This window comes from Mobula hypostoma, chromosome 4, assembly GCF_963921235.1.
Source record: "Mobula hypostoma chromosome 4, sMobHyp1.1, whole genome shotgun sequence".
Taxonomy (NCBI): Eukaryota; Metazoa; Chordata; class Chondrichthyes; order Myliobatiformes; family Myliobatidae; genus Mobula; species Mobula hypostoma.
This window is the reverse complement of record NC_086100.1, coordinates 154,619,995-154,640,597: the sequence shown is the minus strand read 5'-3', so window position 1 is coordinate 154,640,597 and position 20,603 is coordinate 154,619,995. Positions and strand designations below refer to the sequence as shown.

The 20,603-nt window shown below is 43.0% G+C and overlaps 1 protein-coding gene and 1 long non-coding RNA gene across 5 annotated transcripts in view; one reads left to right on the top strand and one right to left on the bottom strand.

The window, feature by feature from the left end:
- The window catches only part of LOC134345697 (uncharacterized), a 54,847-nt gene extending 42,243 nt beyond the window's left edge, over positions 1-12,604 (top strand). The window contains exons 2-3 of the long non-coding RNA XR_010017750.1: positions 10,149-10,445; positions 11,367-12,604. This is a non-coding gene — a long non-coding RNA (uncharacterized LOC134345697). The remainder of the gene's footprint in view (positions 1-10,148; positions 10,446-11,366) is intronic.
- Positions 1-20,603, bottom strand: part of psd3l (pleckstrin and Sec7 domain containing 3, like) — a 423,076-nt gene that overhangs the window by 258,520 nt on the left and 143,953 nt on the right. For 3 of the 4 annotated variants that reach the window (XM_063046770.1, XM_063046769.1, XM_063046768.1), the window contains one exon: positions 2,929-3,853. The exons of the other annotated variant lie outside the window; for it this stretch is intronic. In XM_063046770.1, coding sequence (XP_062902840.1) covers positions 2,929-3,821 — 893 coding nt within the window. In that variant the 5' untranslated portion in view covers positions 3,822-3,853. The remainder of the gene's footprint in view (positions 1-2,928; positions 3,854-20,603) is intronic. 4 annotated transcript variants of the gene reach the window in all.

The window sequence follows — 20,603 nt, the reverse complement described above, 5'->3', positions numbered from 1 at the left end:
GTCCAGTGAGGTAGATCAAGTTTGCTTGCCAATCAACCTCCCTTACCTTGTGCACCAAACCTCACTGTCTGCTAGTTCAAAGACGGCTGCTCTTGTTCTTTCTTTGAGCCTCTTGTGATGAACTATTTTTGCCAAGTTTTTCTGCTCTTCCACTGTAAGATTCTGTACATTCTTAAGAGGAACACAGCAGTGTAGTGGTTAGAGTAGCACAATTATAGCACCAGCAGCCCAGGTTCAATTCCACCACCGTCTGTAAGGAGTTTATACATTCACCCTGTGACTAAGGCTACGTCCACCCTAGACCGGATAATTTTGAAAATGTCGGTTTTGCGTAAAAACAATAGGCGTCCACACCAGGCATTTTTGAAAATACCTCCGTCCACATTAAAATGGGTATTTGGGCAAATCTCCTCCTACTGGGCATGCGCAGGACACATCTACAGAAAACAAGTGAAGAGGAAACGGTATACTTGGTGCATGTTTGTCCAGTTACAGACTAGAAAAACTTAAAAGGAAATTGCCAAACGACAGACAGTTGTTGGCTCTCGTGCAGGAGGACTTAAAACTAAAAAAAATACTGGAGCCTATGGAGGCAACCCACAGGGAGTTCACGGACAGTGTGACCTGGCTGATGACGAACATGGAAAAACTGACTAACACTGTTGCAGAGGGATTTGCAACGATGAGGAATATGATGGCTCCCCACCCCCCCCAGTACTTTTCACCGCCACAATACCAGCCTCACAGCCACGACAGTAGCTACACATATGGACACACAGACCCCCACCAACATCTTCCCCACATCCACAGAGGGGTCACCCTGGAAACATTTCCTACAGCCATAGTCTCTTCACTGATGAAAGGGACGACAGGTTTTTTAAAAAGCTCCAGTTATCCCGTACACACTACAACGCCCAACCGGCGTTTTCAGATTTAAACACTCTGGAGAGCGTTTTAGAAAAGCTCTGTTTTCGGGGGAGGAAAGCACCATTTCAGTGTGGACGGAGGGTCAAAATGAAGAGAAAAAGCTTCGGTTACAGATTTATCCGGTCTAGTGTGGACGTAGCCTATGTGTTTCCTCCAGGTGTTCCAGTTTCTTCCCACATTCCAAAAATATCAGGGTTAATAGGTTAATTGGTCACATGAATGTAATTGGGCAGTGTGGGCTTGTTGGGCTGTAAAGGCCAGTCACTGTGCTCTGTCTCTAAATAAGTAAAATTTACCTTTCCAAATTTGTATCCATCCACCTTCCATCCTAATATAATTGTGTCCTCAGCATGATCACACTAGCTCGTTCCCTTCTGAATTTCAAATGGCCCAAGTTTACCTCGGAATCTCTTTTCCAGTCTATTGCATCTTTATGGTCTTAGATTCCTCCTCCTCTGGTGCAGCACCAGAGATCTGGGTTCAAATTCTGACCTTGGACACTGTCTGTGTGGAGTTTGCCTGTTCTCTTCCTGACTACATGGATTTCCTTTGGGCTGCTCCAGTTTCCATCCACACATCAAAGACACGTGAGTTAATTGGCCTCTGTAAGTTTCCCACAGAATGTCTGTGAGTTATGGGGAATGGGGGTTGATGGGAAGATTAGACTACTGTAAGTGAGTGGTTGACAGTTGGTGTGACTCAGAGGGCAAGGGCCTTTTCCTGCGCTGTATCTCCCAATGTCTCTGTGACTAACACTATTTAGTGTCGGGAATAGGACCATTAGAAACACAAGCAGGAATGTGCACAGTCCATGAACCTCTCCGTAAGATCTTCAGCCTCAATGACTTTTGCCCAAACCATCAGAATCCCTTGAAAAAATGATTAGTCTTAGCCTTGAATGACTGAGCCACCACAATTCTGATGAGATAGAAAATTCCAAAGACTTATAATGTTCTGAATGAAGAAATGCCACTTTAAATGGTTTTCCCTTATTCAAAGACGACAATCCTCTATCAGTCTGCCTTAGTTGGGAAACAGTTACCAGTCCTCCTCAGAACATTCCCACCTCTCACTCCCGCCCCCGAGTCATCTGTTCCCCTTCTGAGGTGAGAGCAAATAGACCTTCAGTCAAACTTTCCCTATAAATTTCCCACCAGCATATGCCTGCTACTGTATGCAGCATAAAACCCTGACTAATACACATCCTTTAAACCCGCAATTGTCTGTTCCTACATAGGATAACCCCAATTCTGATAACAGTAAAGCCCTAGCTCTCTAATGCACAATAAAATCCGATTGTGTTGACAGGGCATCTGGTAAAATTGTTAAATAATGGTAAGTAAGCCCTTCACGACTGTACGTACAGTAAATCCACCATTCTACACCACTACCCTAGAATATAGCAACAGCAGTACTTGTATAAAGTACCCTTTCCTGCTGGTGGGCAATTGGCTAACTTTGCACTAACAAACCCCGTAGAGTGGAGAGACGCTGAATTGGTTGATGTTGATATGGCTGAGTTTAACAAGAGATAGGGATCCTCAGTGGTACTGACTAGCCAGTGCCCCCTGCTGGAATGGTGTGGTGTGACACCCAATGTGCACAGGACCTGGTTTGAAAGGAATGGAGGAAGATACATTAGCTCCCAAACAAATAAAAATATTCAGGCATCGCCACAAGAAGAGTGAAATTAAAAGGACAGGCTTCTGTCATCCCCTCATTACCTGACGGAAATAGTTTCAATCACGTTTATGAAAGAAAACAAGTCTGCCTGCACCATGATCTAGCTCACGAGAAGGCAGTACAGATATATCAGTGACTAACACTAATAGGTTGAACAATGGAGATGGGGCATGAATTAGTTGCTCAGCCAACACCAACTAAAATCAGCAGAACCAAGATGAGTTTTCCATCATATGTGGTTAAGCTCCTTTAATTCACTGCAATCTACATTCAAAAGCATTCCAATAGATTAGGAAGGATAAATGACAATAGAATTACTTTGCTGATTTGTTTTCCATGGAAGGTTCGCTCTTTACGCTCTGTTCGCTCTCTCTGGCACTCACAAAGACGTCGTCGTCCTCATCACTTCTGATTTCAGACTGAGCTGGACTCAAAGGAACCTTCTCACTGTCCCTGGAAGTTCCACTGGTACTGCTGTTTCGAAATTGGCCTCCTGGCCCCTTGTCCTTATTGTCGGTTAGGCCCAGTGCTGGGCTTGGTTCCTTCGTCTCTGTGTGTTTGCTCACCAGTGTTGGTGACACATCACTGTCCTTTTTTGGCTGAGGTTCTCTACCCTTCTCTGGCACTACAACAGTGTGTCCCTCTACATGAGGGAGTGCTTGGGCACTTCCTTCCTCCACTACTATAAGGCCGATATCCTTATGGGCCAAGGATGGAGTCTGTTTCATTTCCTTGTCACCGCCCGCAAGCTCCTGTCGGCCTCTTTCATCTGCCACTCGCTTTCCAAGTTCGCTCTCCCCCGATGTCACTGTCCCCTGGCCCAGCTGCAGCAACTCAGCTTGCTGGCTCTGGAGAGCTGAAAACACAGTGGCTTTCGCAACCTGGGTCGTGCTGACTAGCACCTCCATGGTCCCTCTCAGTGCCGTCTCCTCCATACCATGGCTGGGCTCTGGCTCTCCCATGGTCTGCGTGGGGCGGGCCTCTCCTGAGTCAGTCACCGCGTGCCCATAATTGGAGCCCGCCATCGTTAGGACTGTGCAGCTGGAAACGCCAGAGCATCCTGGCAGAGGCTCGCCCGTGGTTGACTGCTCTTCGTCCCCAATGTCCTGGGTGATTTGGTCCTGCTCCCACAACTTGCAATTCAGTCCAGGCACCCAGATTCGATCGTCAGCCTCCCTGGTCCTCGGCTCCACGGAGAATTTGCTGTTCATGCACTTATCCTCTCTTGTTGATTGGAAGCAACCTGTAGGGAAAGAAAAGGTAAAATTAAAGTGAAGGGAAGGCCCCTTTACTCAACAAGCCATTTTATATTACATAATGTTTGCATCATAGAGTTGTAGACCATGAAATCAGGCTCTTCAGCTCCCTTGTCCGTGCATACTATCAATCGTCTTTCTAAGCTAATCCCATTTACCAGCAATTGCTGCAGAGCTTTCTATGCACTGGAGATTCAAGAGCCTGTCTGGATACTTAAATACTTCGAGGATCTTTGCCTCCTTTGCACATTCAGATACAGCATTCCAGATTTCAAGTGTTTTCTGAGTTTCTTCCTCAGATCCCTTCTAAATGTCCTAAACATGCCGTCATTTTAGATATATTGATTATGGGGTAAATGTTGCCATTATCTACCCCATCTCAGCCCATTATAATTTTATATCTTATCCATTCTGTTCCTATTCATTACACCTTTCCTCCAAAGGCAACAGCCCAACCTTCCATTCCCTCTTCTTTACTGAAATATTCCATCTGCTGAATCCCGTCTACACCCTGCCCATTGCGATCACAACCTACCTATGGTGGCCATTGGACTTTGCAAATTGTATATAGTGACATTCGTGTTTTGCTTGTCTCTTACCCTATCAACATTATTCTTCTGTCCTTCCCATAATTACCTAGATTCTCCTTCACTGTTTCTATCTCAATCCCCCTGCCTGTGTGCAGTAGCAAAAACCCATTCTAAGTTCTCAGTTCACCATTGGAATCAATAGCAAGTTGTCTTATTCAAGATTCAAGATGGTTTATTGTCATTTTTCAGTACATGATTTCAAATTTTGCCCCGCTCCATAGTTGGAAATATTTCCAAAACACCAACTTTTACAGAACTTTCACATACTTCGATCTAAATTGGAGGACACACAGGGCAGATAAACATCCAATGTGCAAACTAACTGTGCAAATACAAAAGATAAAATAAGAAATAAACAAACAATAAATATCGAGAACATGACATACAGAATCCTTGAAAGTGAGTCCATAGGTCTTGGGAACAGTTCAGTGATGAGGCAAGTGAAATTGAATGAAGTTATCCCCTCTGGTTCAAGAGCTTTATGGTTGCGGGGTAATAACAGTTTCTGAACCTGGCAGTGTGAATCCTAAGGCTCCTGTACCACTTTCCTGATGGTAGCAGTGAGAACAGAGCATGACCTGGGTGTGGGAGTCCCTGATGAAGGATGCTGCTTTCCTGCAACAGTGTTCTGTGTAGATGTGCTCAATGGAGGGGAGGGTTTTTACCCGTCATGGACGGGGCCACCATATTCTACCTCTCCTGATAATCAAGGCACACTAGGCAAAATACAGGATGATGTTTGGCATCTTCCTCAACCCACAGCAGAACAAAAGCAAGTTAAGCACAAGAAGCAAACAAGAGAACATGCAATCCAAGCAACACACACACAAAATGCTGGACAAACTCAGCAGGCCAGGCAGCATGTAGGAAAAGAGTACAGTTGACATTTTGGGCCAAAACCCTTCAGCAGGACTGAGGGTTTCAGCCCGAAACGCCAACTGTAGTCTTCTCCTAGACGCTGAATGGCCTGCTGAGGTCCTCCAGCATTTTGTGTGTGTTGTTAGGCACAAGAAGGATTAAAAGGAAGGATTCATCTGGGCCTGAAATTCATTCCTGTCAATGGGACTGAATGCACTGTTTAGCTATGTCAAGCATGTACTCTACCTCTGAAAGTCATTCTGCTGGCTTCATTGAGAAAAATCACAGGGGCAAAGCCCAACATAACTGACATTACTAACTGGCGTTCTACCCCCACTAACCAGCATGAATACCTGCATAGCCTTGTTGTGTGAAGACACATGTCTTTGTGCTAGACAAGTCAGATTCAGTGACCCAGTGCCATTTGTACATCAGTGGCTGTACCTCAATGCACTTGATGTTTCAACAGAAGGATGATATCACAAACAATGCCTTTCAGTACTGCACTCAATTCAAGTTTCAAGATTAGAACCCACATCACACTGACCCAACGGTCAGTAGTAACAAAACAACATAAGTTAAATAACTGGGTCCAAAACAAATTAACTCTTACGATTCAAACATATTTTTATGTTACTTGTAAACAAGAACAACATGGCCCGTCATCCACACTGTTCTGAAGCCAGGACACAAAACCGCTATTTTTGTACAGAATTGGCTTATTGGTTATGGAGATTGACCATTTGGTAAATCATATATGTTTGAATTCCTTACTTGCAAGATCAATCGCCATTCACAATAGGTGTTAAAAGTCAATTAAAACTTCAAGCTGACAATAGATGATATTTTGAAGTTAGTAAAGCAATTGTCCCTTAGAGGTTGGGTGTGTTTCATATCCTTTCGTTATCATATCACGTCTGCCTCTGGCACCCCCTACTATGTAAAGGGAAGCTACGTTCTTCTAGGTTGATTACACACTGGATCAGTCATTCTCATCTGCCTGTCTGCTCCACTCGTAATATGGATGTCCATCTGTTTAAGTAAAAGGGGAGAGGTGACTGGCAAGTGCACGGGATGTCCCAAAACTATATCATGTGGAAATAGGCCTGTTCCGCAGTTTGGAGCACAGCACATTGTCATGAGGGCCTTTGGAAGCACCTCATGTCATGCAATTTAGCTAAGCTGCATTGCAGGGCTCCATTCTGTCTTTCAGCTGCCCTGTACGATTGAGTTTAGTAAGGGCAGGTGAACTTCTGTTTATACGACATGGCCTTTGTCAACTCCTATATAACTTTACCAATACAGAGAGAACCGTTATCACGTAAGATTCTCTCAGGGATCTCAAACCTAAGAAAAAATTCTCCTATTAAAAATGATCAACAGTTATGGGATCATTTCTCTGAGATGGATAAGCTTTTACCTATGGTGGTAACAGACAACATAAGTGCATAAACACAACATGAACACTTGGGTAACTGCATAAAGTCCATTTGGAGATGTACAAGGGGAATCCCAGTGGCAGATACCAACAGTGTCTTTCCAGATTGTGTCTCTGGCAAATTGTCCAGTTGCTGCTACTTTTCTTGCTGTGGTCGAGAATCCCTCATCTTCCATTATACCCATCATCCTTTATAGGTTTGCACACAGTGTGCTTTAGTCCATAAAGTCTTTTCCAGCCTCTGATGCATCACGCTGCAATTGTACGAGTTCATTAAAATAATTTGGAAAGTATCGGCAGCCTCATTACACTGGAGCACTACGTGGCCATAAAGATCTGCTTTTGATGCCTTAGCAAAAGAGTCAAACAAAAGAAAATCTGCGGATGCTGGAAATCCAAGCAACATACACAAAATGCTGGAGGAGCTCAACAGGCCAGGCAGCATCTGTGGTAAAAAGTACAGTCGACGTTTCAGCTGAGACCCTTCGGCAGGACTGGGGAAAAAGGATGAAGAGTAGATTTAAAAGTTGGGGGAGGGGAAAGATGATAGCTGAAACCAGGAGGGGGAGGGATGAAGTAAAGAGCTGAGAAGTTGATTGGTGAAAGAGATACAGGGCTGGAGAAGGGGGAGTCTGATAGGAGAGGACAGAAGGGCATGGAAGAAAACGAATCTGGAAGCCATGTGGTACAAGCTGGCTGTGAAGACACGTTTCCAGGAAGGATATGTGGCTTTAGTAGTGGGTCTGGTTAAGCACCTGGTCAGACAGTCAGAGAGCAGCTGAGATCACAGTGGGGGAGCAGTGAGTTTCTGGTGTTTATGATTGGGTTACTACACTGCAAAATATCTTCCAAGGATACCTACCCTGAAGAAGTTTAAACCTTCCCTTCGATGGGAGTTCAGTGAAACTCTCTCTCACTGCTCCCCACTGTGATCTCTGCTGCTCTCTGACTCTCTGACCAGACCTGCTACTAAAGCCACGTGTCCATCCTGGAAAAGTGTCTTCGCTGCCAGCTTGAACCACATGGCTTCCAGATTCATTTTCTTCCATGGCCTTCTATCCGCTCCAGCCCTGTATCTCTTTCATCAATCAACTTCCTGGCTTTTCACTTCATCCCTCCCCCTCCCGGTTTCACCCATCACCTTATGTTTCTCTCTCCCCTCAACCACCTTTTAAAGCTACTCATCTTTTTTTCTCCAGTCCCGCCGAAGGGTTTCAGCCCGAAATGTTGACTGCACTTTTTTCCATAGGTGCTGCCTGGCCTGCTGAGTTCCCCCAGCACTTTGTGTGCGTTGCAAAGGAGTCAGCTCATTTGTTCCTTCTGGATGTTTCATCCTTCTTGTTAGAATGAGCCACTTGGTTTATAACAGACATGGCAGTAACTAATTGAAAAGCAGGAAGAGGTTCACATTTAGTTCACTGTGCTTTATCCGTGTTCCAAAGAGGTGAGAAACCCACATAGTTTCCTTAACTGTTCATTATTATGAGCTACTCCTAAGGCATAATGTGATTGTGTAATTATTTACAGCAGCACCACTTGCAAGGATGTAGGCTTTTCTTAAGGTAAAAAGGTTTAGATGCTTCAGCAGAATAGGAGGGAAGGTCACTGTGCTGCCTCAACTGTTATATAAGGTAAACACAGAACATTTCCACAAGGATTTTCCACTTAATTAGTTCCTAGCATCAGATCAGGAAGAAAAGCTGACAAAGAAAAATTATAAGCCATATGTGTATAATGCAGGTAATGTTAAAACTAGAGTTTATAGTGAAATTTTAAGCAAAGTTTGGTAATGATTACCCTAATTTTTATCACTGGCAATTTGGTTAAATATAAAACAAAGCTATAAAGAAATTAACATTCAAATTGTATACAGCAGCTACAGCAATACTTTTAAACCAATGTACATTATTGCCCAAAGGCTATAGTGGAGCAGCCTATGAAGTCTCACACAAGTGATGTCCTCATTCCTGTAACAGTTTTACTTCTTTTGATGTTATAATTGCTTTTGGCAATGTTGTAAAAACTCACAATTTTACTTAACTCTTCTCATCTCAAACATGTAACAGTATATGTTTTCCTTTAATCTAGGCTGCAACTTATTTACAATAGCATTTATTAAGATGGGTGTCCCTGCTTCTAAAGTAAATCTGGAATATTTCTGAAAACATTTATGTATGCACTCTACTTGTTCGTTAGCATCACTGTCTTTTGTATGGCAGTGTGCATTTCAAACTCCAGTGTGAAGGAAATATTTTCTTCCTGCTCCTACCAGATCAGTTCAAAGTACATTTAAATCAAAATTTCACTCATCCCTGATTAGAAGATCAGAGAGATCTTGAGGTCCGAGTCCATAGGACCCCCAAAGCTGCTGTGCAGGTTGACTCTGTGGTTAAGAAAGCATGTGATGTATTGGCCTTTATCAACCATGGGACTGAGTTTAGGAGCTGAGAGGTAATGTTGCAGCTACATAGGACCCTGGTCAGACTTGGAGTACTATGCTCAGTTCTGGTCGCCTCACTATAGGAAGGATGTAGAAACCATAGAAAGGGTGCAATGGAGATTTACAAGGATGTTGCCTGGATTGGGGAGCATGCCTTATGAGAATAGGTTGAGTGAACCCAGCCTTTTTTTCTTGGAACGACATAGGATGAGAGCTGACCTGATAGAGATGTATAAGATGATGAGAGGCATCGATCGTGTGGATAGTCAGAGGCTTTTTCCAAGGGCTGAAATGGCTAGCATGAGAGGGCACAGTTTTAAGATGCTTGGAAGTAGGTACAGAGGAGATATCAAGGGTAAGTTTTTTTTTACGCAGAGAGTGGTGAGTGTGTAGAATGGGCTGTCACCGACGGTGCTGGAGGTAGACATGATGGGGTCTTTTAAGAGACTCCTGGACAGGTACATGGAGCTCAGAAAAATAGAGGGCTATGGGTAACCCTACGTAATTTCTAAGGTAAGGATATGTTTGGCACAGCTTTGTGGACTGAAGAATCTGTATTGTGCTGTAGGTATTCTATGTTTCTGTCCCCTCTGAGGTGGTGTCCATTATTAAGGACCAGGCATGCCCTCTTCTCATTATTACCACCAGGAAGTAGGCATAAAAGCCTGAAGGCACACATTCAGTGATTCAGGAACAGCTTCTTCCCCTCTGTCATCCGATTCCTAAATGGACAATGAACCCATGAACACCACCTCACTTTTTAATATTATTTCTGTTTTACATTATTTTTAATCTAACTATTTAATATACATATATTTACTGTAATTGATTTACTTTTTTCCTTTCTATATTATGATGTATTGCATTGAACTGCTGCTTCTAAGTTTAACAAATTTCATGTCACATGCCAGTGATAATAAACCTGATTCTGATTCTGACCTCTCTGCCTCCTGTAGTGCTATTGGGAACCGCCGCCTGTAGCAGGACACCGGCTATATCCGGCCTCACCAACTACTCAAGAAGCATCACTTGGCATGGGGCTTGCTGAAACCGTGCCTGGGAAAGGCAGGGAAACAGCATCCAGTTCAATCTCAAACAAGAGAAAATCTGCAGATGTTGGATTCCAAGCAACACACACACAAAATGCTGGAGGAACTCAGCAGGCCAGGCAGCAACTATGGAGAAGAGTACAGTCACTGTTTCGGGTTGAGAGCCTTCTTCAGGACTGGAGAAAAGAAAGATGAGGAATCAGAGTAAGAAAGTGGGGAGGTGGAGGGGAGGAAGAACCACAGGGTGATGGGTAAAACTGGGGGGCGGGGGGAGGGGGAGGGAAGGGGTGAATTAAAGAGCTGGGAAGTTGATTGGTGAAAGGATACAGAGCTGGAGAAAGGAGAAAATCTGATAGAAAAGGACAGAAGGCCATGGAAGAAAGAAAAGGGAGAGGAGTGCCAGAGGGAGGTGATATACAGATAAGGTGATAAGGTGAGAGGGCGAGAGAGAGAAATGGGAATGGGGAATTGTGAAGGGGGGGCATTATGGAAGTTCACAAAATCGGTGTTCATGCTATCAGGTTGGAGGCAACCCAGATGGAATAAAAGGTGTTACTCCTCCAACCCGAGTGTGGCATCATCATGAGAGTAGAGGAGGCCGTGGACTGACATGTCGGAATGGGAATGGGAAGTGGAATTAAAATGGCTGGCCACTGGGAGATCTTACTTTTTCTGGCGGACAGAGCGTAGATGCTCGGCAAAGTTCATCTAATTCATCCTTACACTCTGGTATTAATTATTACTTTTCAAACACTAAGATAGACTCTATTATCCTTTGTCTGTTCTTTCTGTGCCTTTTCCTTTAACTTTTTCTTCACTTTCTCTGTTCTTTTACGCACCTCATCCAACCATTTTTTTGCATTCCACATCAACACTGAGCAATCACAGGACACCCTGCAGTCTTCTCACATTTTCCTTTCCCTAACAACACATCTGCAGACACTCACTTCATGCATTCCATCCCTACTACACACTTCAACATGCTTTCGGGTCCATAATGTACAAACATGCATGCTTTAGAGGTCTGCGACAGGGGACTTACATGCTACCATTCACACACACACTTTTCAGAGCTTCTTTTAAAACAAAACATACACTTACTGAATTTTCCTGTGCTTCATGTAGGACCTAACCCAGCCCCCACGCCATCTTCACATGAGACACAACCCGGACCACAGCATCTCCATGCAGAATCCAGTCCGCTCCACGGCAACCCCATGTGAGACCCAACACAGAACACGGCAACTTCATGCAAGACACAACCTGGACCACGGCATCTCCATTCGGAACCCAATCCGGACCATGGCAACCTCGTGCAACAACTTTTTTAAAAAAAATGCTGCAGCTTTCCTACGTCAGCAACTGAAGTGTTGGCCTAACTTGACGGTATGACACAGGAGGAAATCTGTATTCTGGCAGCAGACGCAGTACCTTGCTCAAATATGAGCATATTTTTATGTTACTTGTGTACAAGGACAACAGCCTGACTCTATCACCCACACTGTTCTGAAGCCAGGAGAAAAAAAAAATGCCACTTTTATACAGAATTGGCTATCAGTTACTGATATTGACCATTTGGTAAATTGTGTATGTTTGAATTCCTTACTTGCAAGGTGAATTGCCATTTACAATAGAGGTGTTAAAATTCAATCGAAATTTTGAAATTAGTAAAGCAATTGTCACGTAGCTATTGGATGTTTCACGTCCTTCCGTTATTCTTATCTCATCTGTCTTTGGCACCCCCTACTGAGTAAAGAAAAGCTATGTTCTTCTAGGTTGGATACACTGCCACAGACATTCTCACTTATCTATCTGCAATGGGCAAAGTTGGCCCCCGTGGTCTCATTTCAATGGTATCCCTTTTCTGGGTTTGATTACACACCACCACAGTCATCCTCATCTGCATGTTGTCTTACTGCTACTCCCAAGCTACAGTTTTGGCCCTACTCGGAAATCTTGGTCTTCTCCTACTGGGCAAAGTCCTTCCCCCCGATGACATACATGCTGAACTGCTCCTCAGAGCATCTGGTTCCAATACCTGACCATCCATGTGGGTAAAGAGCACAGCCCAGAGAAGTTTATCAAGGGTCCTTAATCCAAACCCTCTAGAGGAGAATGGACGAAAGTACATTCAAGAGCCTGGTTTCTTCACTGCCTCCAGCTAGCTGAGACATTTCTGCCTTTGCAGTTCAAACCTACATGTTAGCTACAGCCTCCATATCAAAAAATAAAGCTGGGTTAAGACCTGAGAAGAAGTCATTAATCTGAAATATTAACCCTGTTTCCCTCTCCACAGATAATGGTTAGCCTGCAGAGTGTTTCCAAGTTGAGGTTTCAAATTACAAGTTTATTGTCATGGGCATAATTACTATATCTTTTTGTAGCAGCAACACAATACATTACAAACATTTCAACATAAATCACATAAAAGGTACTCCAACATAAATTATACAAGACTTAAACAAAAGAATGAACAGAAATAAACATAGTGAGGGAAATACAGTCTTAGGTAGAATTGGGGCTTTTTAAATCCATTCAAGATACTGATGGCAGTGGGGAAGAAGCTGTTGTTGAACACTGAGGTGCGGGTCTCCAGGTTTCTGTACCTCCTGCCTGACGGCAGCAATGAGAAGACGGTGTGAGTGATGGGGTCCCTAATGATGGATATTGCCTTCCTGAGAGGTGACCTCTTACAAATGTTCTCATTGCTAGCCATATTCATGATGGAATTAGACTAGCAGTTGAAGTTTTTATGTCAGATTTCCAGCATTGTGTTGTTCTTTTCTCTGAGAGCTGTGTGAAAGTATCTGGGTCAGGGGATTGGAGGAAGAGGTTGGAGAGGCAGGCTGTGGTACAGTGGAGAAAACATGGAGGAATCGGCTGCCCCATGACCGCAGCTAATGACCCTAAACAGTGATTTGGAATAGATACGGTCAGCCATCACCTTCCTTTACCAGCAGATGGCAAAGAGCCAGGAACAGAACAGCTGAACACAGAATTAGCACTCACATTACAGGGCAAGAGGATTATAAAATCCAGACCTTGCAAAGTCAGTGACCTTTTCCCTCCATTTTACTTTGTCCCAGTTAGGCAAAACTGCAATTTGCACAGCAATTCAATGCCAAATTCTAAGCTCAGGGGCAATCAAAAGGGAACTGTGCCAATATTGACACTAGCTGGAAACCTCAAATCAGCAACAAAATGTTTCTCAAGTGACCATTCTCTCCTGACACCTGCCCCCACCTTGTTATCAGTTGAGAAAGGCTGTAAGCTGGAACTCTCACTCAGTAAGCCCTCACTGCCAATTTCAGGTCATCAGTATACGTGAAGTGAACTGTAACAAAGGGTAATGGGAGCACATTCAATAGTTAATTTGCAGTAGGAAACTGGATAAATAGACTGAAGGGGAAAAAAACTTGCAGAGTAATAGGAAAAGAGTCAGGAAGTGGGGCCAATTGGATAACCCCCTGAAAGAGTCAGCACAAGCTGACAAGTCTCCTCTCGTGTGGAATGCTGTGACTTTATCTTTCTGTTCGAAGCTTTGTTTATGATGCTTTGGAGCTGCCATTTTTTGTTTGTTTTACATAGTTTGTCCATCTTGCAGCGATCGTAGGCTAAACTCTAATGAGGTCCAAGAAGCGGGGACTGATGTGATTAGGGAGTGGTCACAGCAGGAGCTTGTTCTTCTGATTCAGATCACTAAAAGTCTCACATTTGAGACCATTGCAATGTGGTAATACTCTCAGCTCTGAATCTAAATACTTGCATACTTAAAGGCTATACCGGGTAAGGGTGCTGCATATGATGCGTCGTCTTTAACCAAGGCCTCCTATGCTCCTTCATGTTCCAAAAGACCTACTAGCAATATATGAAGAATATATGAAGAATATCCCCCACAATAGCTCAAGTGTCAAATAGCACCATTGAAAACATCACACTGGTCTCTGTGGGTGTGGGACTTTCTTGGCATTTGGCTACTACCTACAGGCGTGCGCAGCTTAATGTCCTTTCGGACAACGTCCGATCGCATATACGTCCGGAGAACGTGATGTAGCGGACATAACCAATCTCGTGTATCGCGCATCTCTTGAGTGTAGTAGCGTTTTTAATTTTCTTTCGAAGATATTACCATAATGTGCATCATGGCTTCCAAATGCAGCAAAAGCACTCCTAATGATAGCAGCAGCAAGAGGGAAAGGAAAAGTATTGATTTGGAAGTGAAACAAAAGGTTATTAAACAATACGAAGGTGGAAAACCAGTGAATGCTATTGCTCGGGATTTAGGCGTGTTGCACTCGACAATCATGACGGTCCTGAAAAACAAAGAAAAAATTCCCGAAGCTGTTAAAGGATCTGCTTCACTGAAACCTACAAGGCTCATGAAAATGCGAGAAGGACCTATATCAGATATGGAGAAATTGCTAATGACATGGATTTAGTTTATACAGGTACAATACAGTGCTCCATATAGGTTTGCTAAGTATATAATATGGTGTTCGCACAACATCAAAATCACATAACGTCCGATTTCGCAGAACGTATCGTGGACGTTAAGCGACGCATACCTGTACTTCCTATGTTATAATCAGGACTCCATTTCTGAAGTGCTTCAATAGGCTGTAAAGCCCTGAAATTATTTGGAAGGTGCCACAGAGAGCTACTGGATATCAACCTAGAAACACAAGTTCAAAGGAGGCTTGATGCTGGAATCTGGAGCAGCAAACAATTTGCCAGGGGAATTCAGCAAGTCAAGCAGCATCTGTGGGAGAAAAGTAATTGTAGATGTCTCCAGTTGAAACCCTACAAAACATAATAAAGAACCCCTCCCACGAAATGTTCACAAATCCTTTCTTCCCACAGATGCTGCTCGAACTGCTGAGTTCCAACAGATTTTTTGGTTGAACGTGAGCTCAAATTCCACCGCAACAGCTGGAAGATTTAAATTCAAGTACTGAAATAAATCTGGAATTTAAAATATTGTACCATGGAACTGTCAGATTACAGTAACTCATCTGCCCTACTAATGGTATCCTTACTTAGTACGGCTCATATGATTTCACACCCCCTAACTGCCTTCTCTGTCCTAGGTCAAATATGCCTGGATAATAATTGTTGGCTTACCAGAAATCCCCACACCCCATGAATAAAAAAAAGATCTAAGTTCTTCCTTTCTGTTAGAGGGAAGTTTGTTCACATGTTCTGTACTAAGCCACTGACAAAAGTGGAAGAGAGAAAATACAAGTAAGTTTGGCATTACTCTTCAGGCTAACTTCCACTCTCTAAAAATAATACAGGGACCAATTAATGAACTGCAGACAATAAATACCTACACATTTGAAGGTTCGTTAATTTTTTTGGAGTAAACATTTATGGGCTTAATCCATTCATTCATTCCTCAGCTACAGTACACATTGTGCTGAGAGGGTAGTCAGGTTCCTGGACACACAACCACAGTTGTGTAAAGACAGAAGAGAGGTGAAGCAGCAACTCTACTCGCCATTTGCTCCAAAAAAACAACACTCCACACCATTATCCTGGATAGGTAACCCTCTCAGCATCTTCCAAGGCCCAGTAACTTCAGCAGCACAACATACAGCTCTGGAAATGAGTATGGTGATATAGGTTCAAATGCACAATACACGTCCGAACTATCAGGAGGCCAGGCAGAATCTATGGAGAAGAAATTGAGTTCATGTTTCAGGTCTCTAACAGAAGTGTTGACTCTGTTTACTTCCACAGATGCTGCCTGATCTGCTAAGCATTTGCTCCTTATTTTAGATTTCCAGAATTTGCAAGTTTATTTTTACTTTTCATGTATAGAATATTGTCTTTGTGTTGTCTTCACAGATGTTGCTTGACCTGAAGAGAACTTCTGGCAGTTCTTAATTTTATTTCACAATGCCACTGGCGCAAACACTATCTTCTTTTTAAAACGTTAACCCTCACACAGCCTTCCTTAAAGTCATCCAACAATAAAGCCACTTAACCTGCTCCAATAGTTTAATGCCACCTGCAATTTCTTCTTGCTTTTAGTGGACCCTAATCCTTTTCTCGCCTGTTTTCTCTCCCTCTCTTTCCCTCCCCTCCCCTCTCTCAGGACTTGTTCTCTCTTATCTCACTGTGACTGTCTTTCATTTTTTCTGCTATGTAAAACACAAGAGAATGGAGAGACTGTACTGAAATCTGGTGCAACAGACAATCTGCTGGAGGATTTCAATGGATCGAATGGAGGAAAGAGATAGCTGGTGTGTTGGGTTCAAAACCCTGTGTCAGGGTCCTTATTTGCTCAGCAATAGGTACATGGATATGCATTTGGCCCACATCCCTCTAGACCTTCCCTATCCATGTACATGTTCAAATGTCTTTAAATGGTATAATTTTACCACTTCCTCTGTCATGTCATTTACCTAACCCTATGCTGTCTAGTGTTTGATTCCCCTTCTCAGGTTGGGGAGGGGGGGCTGTGACCATGTCTTATCTATGTCCCTGGGATTTTATAAGCCTCTCCAATAACACGAAGGTAGGAAATATTTTAAGTGATGTAGATGTTATTTAAAGACAAAGTACCACAGAACAGAAACAGGTCCTTCAGACCACCTGGTCCATGGTTTTCTGCCCAGTCTCATCTACCCACACCCAGGCCATAACCCTCCATAATTTCTTATCCATGTACCTATCCAGACTTAAATATTATAACTGAACTTGCTTACCATTTCTTCTGGCAGCTCATTCCACACTTGCACCACCCTCTGAGTGGAGAAGTTCTCCCCTAGGATCCCCTTAAATCTTTCACTTTTGGTTCCAATCTCACCCAACCCGAGGCATAAAGTCTGCATGCATTATTTATACCCCTCATAATTTTGTATACATTTAAATAATCTCCCCTCATTCCCCTATACACCTTGATGTGACATCATAAAGATTACCGCAGGTGATGCTAGTCTTGTGATAGAACAGTGATAGCCAAGATTTCAATCCATCATAGGATTGCTGTACATGTAATATTATGATGTCACTTTGCCATGAACATGTCTACTCGCAGTAGCGTAGTGGTTAGCACAACGCGTTACAGTACCAGCAACCGAGGTGCAATTCCTGCCACTGCCTGTAAGAAGTTTGTATCTTCTCCCCGTGACCATGTGGGTTTTCTCTGGATGCTCTGGTTTCCTTCCACAGTCCAAAGATGTACCAATTGCTACATTAATTGGTCATTGTAAATTGTCCCGTAATTAGGCTAGGGTTGAATCAGCGATTGAATAATTTGATCGATATTTTCAAGACAGCAAAAAGAACTGACAGTAAGAAGGAACTTTTTCAGTTGGTTGCCAAGCCTGGAACATGTGCATCATCTAAAAATCAGAGCTAGGCATTTCCAAATGAATTGAGAAAATGTTTCTGCAAGTAACAGGTGGCTGAAAGTCTCTTCTGTAAATTGCACAATGGCCATCAGAGATAGAAAATAACTGCTAGAAGTTTGGTCATAAATTAAAGAGGAATGTGGATCAAGCATCAGGAGCAAAATGCTGCTCTGTATATGGGCCTAGAATATAAAACTGTAACAAACATATTAAATGAAACTGTAAATAGCTCAGCAATGATCTCTGGGACTTCATCTCATATCTATTCTTTCTTGGGGAAAACATTGTTAATAGTGATCAAAGGCCACTTAAACTTTGAAAATGTGGACCTGACCTTTCCACTTAATCATGTTAACTTTAATCTGATAAAAATAAGAAAAATCAGTGTGGTCAATGAAAGAGATCACAGGGTTTAAGTAGATTTTACATCATTGCTAAATGAATTATCACAATAGGTGCTCTAGTTTGAAAACACATTATACTGGAAACAGACAGCATGCACAAAACTGGCCCTGTCCACAAACCAAATTTACCTCCATTGGGAGTTCCCCACAATTACGCTATTTTCCAAACCCTTGGGTAGATTCTAAAAATTAATTAGAATCTTTCAGGCACAAGCATTTTGATGGAAAAGTTTTAAAAACCTATCAATGTATTTTTCACTTTTATAAATGACCAAGACATTGACTACCAGCTTGCTAGGAAATTATTACTTTTCATAGCGGAAGGTAGACTAGACGGCAAAGGATTAAAGTGAGAAGTCATCTTGGAACCGTGTGAATGGAGAAAACTGGATAAGGGCTGACTATCTCTGACTAGCCTGCCTCACGAGTAGTCCATCACATGGAATAATCAATAGTTAGTAAAACAAATATTTAATTTATAAAATTTATCTCAGATGCTTAAAGCGCAGGACTCAGAACAGTGCCTCGAGTTTGGTAGAAAGTTAAGGGTATGAAACTATCTCTAAAAAGGGTCAAATGGATCAAAGAAGCAGAAATTATTTCAAGATTTATTAATCTCTTACACTCTGGAAAACCTGCTTTCACCCAAAAAGTGATGAAAAGCCAGTATAAAGCAGCATTCCCAGCATTCCAAAGCACTGCTTATTCCTGGCAAGTCTTAACACATCAGATAAAACTTTCAACCATAGAACCTGACTGCCCAGGTTGGCATGTTGTCTCTTCCTGCTCTTGTGCCCTCATACCTTGACTCCAATCTATTTCCCTTGGTTCAGTCACTTCCCACCTACATCCAAAACATTTCTCATGCTCTTGATCTCCTCTGTAACTTTCAATTCCCTGCATTTACTGCCTCATTTTCACCATGGATGTTCGGTCCCTATACACTTCTATCCCTCATCAAGAAGGCACTAAAGTTCTCCAAATCTTTCTCGATAAAAGAACCAACAGGTTCCCTTTCACCACCACCCTCCTCCATCTGGCCGAACTGGTCCTCACCCTCAACAATTTTTCCTTCAGCTCCTCCCAGTTTCTCCAGACTCAAAGGGTAGCCATGGGCACCCGCTTGGGCCCCACTATGCCGGCCTCTTCATTGGTTACGTAGAACTGTCCATGGTCCAGGCTTTCCCTGGTAATGCTTCTAAACTCTTCCTATGCTACTTTGATGACTGCACCCATACTGACTTCATCAATTCCATCAACTTTGCCTCTAACTTCCACCCTTCCCTCAAATTCACTTGGTCCATTTCTGAACCTCCCTCCCCTTTCTCAATCTCTCTGTCTCCATCTCCAGAGACATACTGTTCACCAACAATTTTTTATAAACCTACCAATTCCCACAATTATCTTGACTGTACCTCATCCCACTCTATCTCCTGTAAAAGTGCCATTCCCTTTTCTCTGTTCCTTCGTCTCCACTGCATCTGTTCCCAGGATGTGGCTTTCCATTCCAGGACATCAGAGACATCACAATTCTTCAAATGACTTGGTTTCCCTTCCTCCACCATTGATGCTGCCCTCACCTGCATCCTGGGAATAGCCAGGAATAGATAGACAGATTTAAGACTTGACCAAAAGTTGTTCAGAATGTCACAAAGTTCAACATGCGCCTCCACGGGCACCATTACACCCCTGGGAGTTGCTGTCTTCACCATGGCAAAGAGTGCATATTGACTCTGCTGGGCCACCTGGCTTCACCTATCACCGTATAGCTATCGTCCTTACCCTCCCCCCATCTCTTTTTTATTCTGGCATCTTCCCCACTTCCCCCTTCTTTACCAGTCCTAAAGAAGGGTCTCGGCCCTAAACATCGAATGTTTATTCATTTCTGTAGCTGCTGCCTGACCTGCTGAGTTCCTCCAGCATGTGGTGTGTATTGCTTTCACCACAACAGCCTTATGAGAGATCTGACACTGTCATCCACTCAGTCACGCAGATTTAGGATATAGATTTCATTCGACTTCTAATCCTGTGAAGGGAGACTTTTGCGGTATAAATAAGATTACAGTCGGCCATCAGTATCCGCGGGGGATTTGTTCCAGGACCGCCCACAGATACCAAAATTCACGGATGTTTAAGTACCTTATATAAAATGGTGTAGTTTTTGCATATAATCTACGCGCATCCTCCCCATATAGTTTAAACCATCTCTAGATTACTTATAATACCTAATACAATGTAAATGCTATGTAAATAGTTGTTATACTGTATTGTTTAGGGAATATTGACAAGAAAGAATGTCTGTACACGTTCAGTACAGACGCAACCATCGTAGCTCTTCTGGGAACACTGATGCTGCCTCAGCGAAAATAGTGTTCAGTGTTTGTTTTGCAGCAAGCTGCTATAAAGGCAGCATGCACCCCGAGCAGTGAGAGTGGCGAAAAGCAAAAATAGTGTTCAGCGTTTGTTTTGCAGCGAGCCGTTATAGAGGCAGCGCGCACACCATGACATTGAACTGCGTGAGATTTTCGCTACAATTGACAGTGCTGCAATGATTGCAGAAAAGTATGACTTTAATTTTGAAAGGGCACATAGGTTTACGG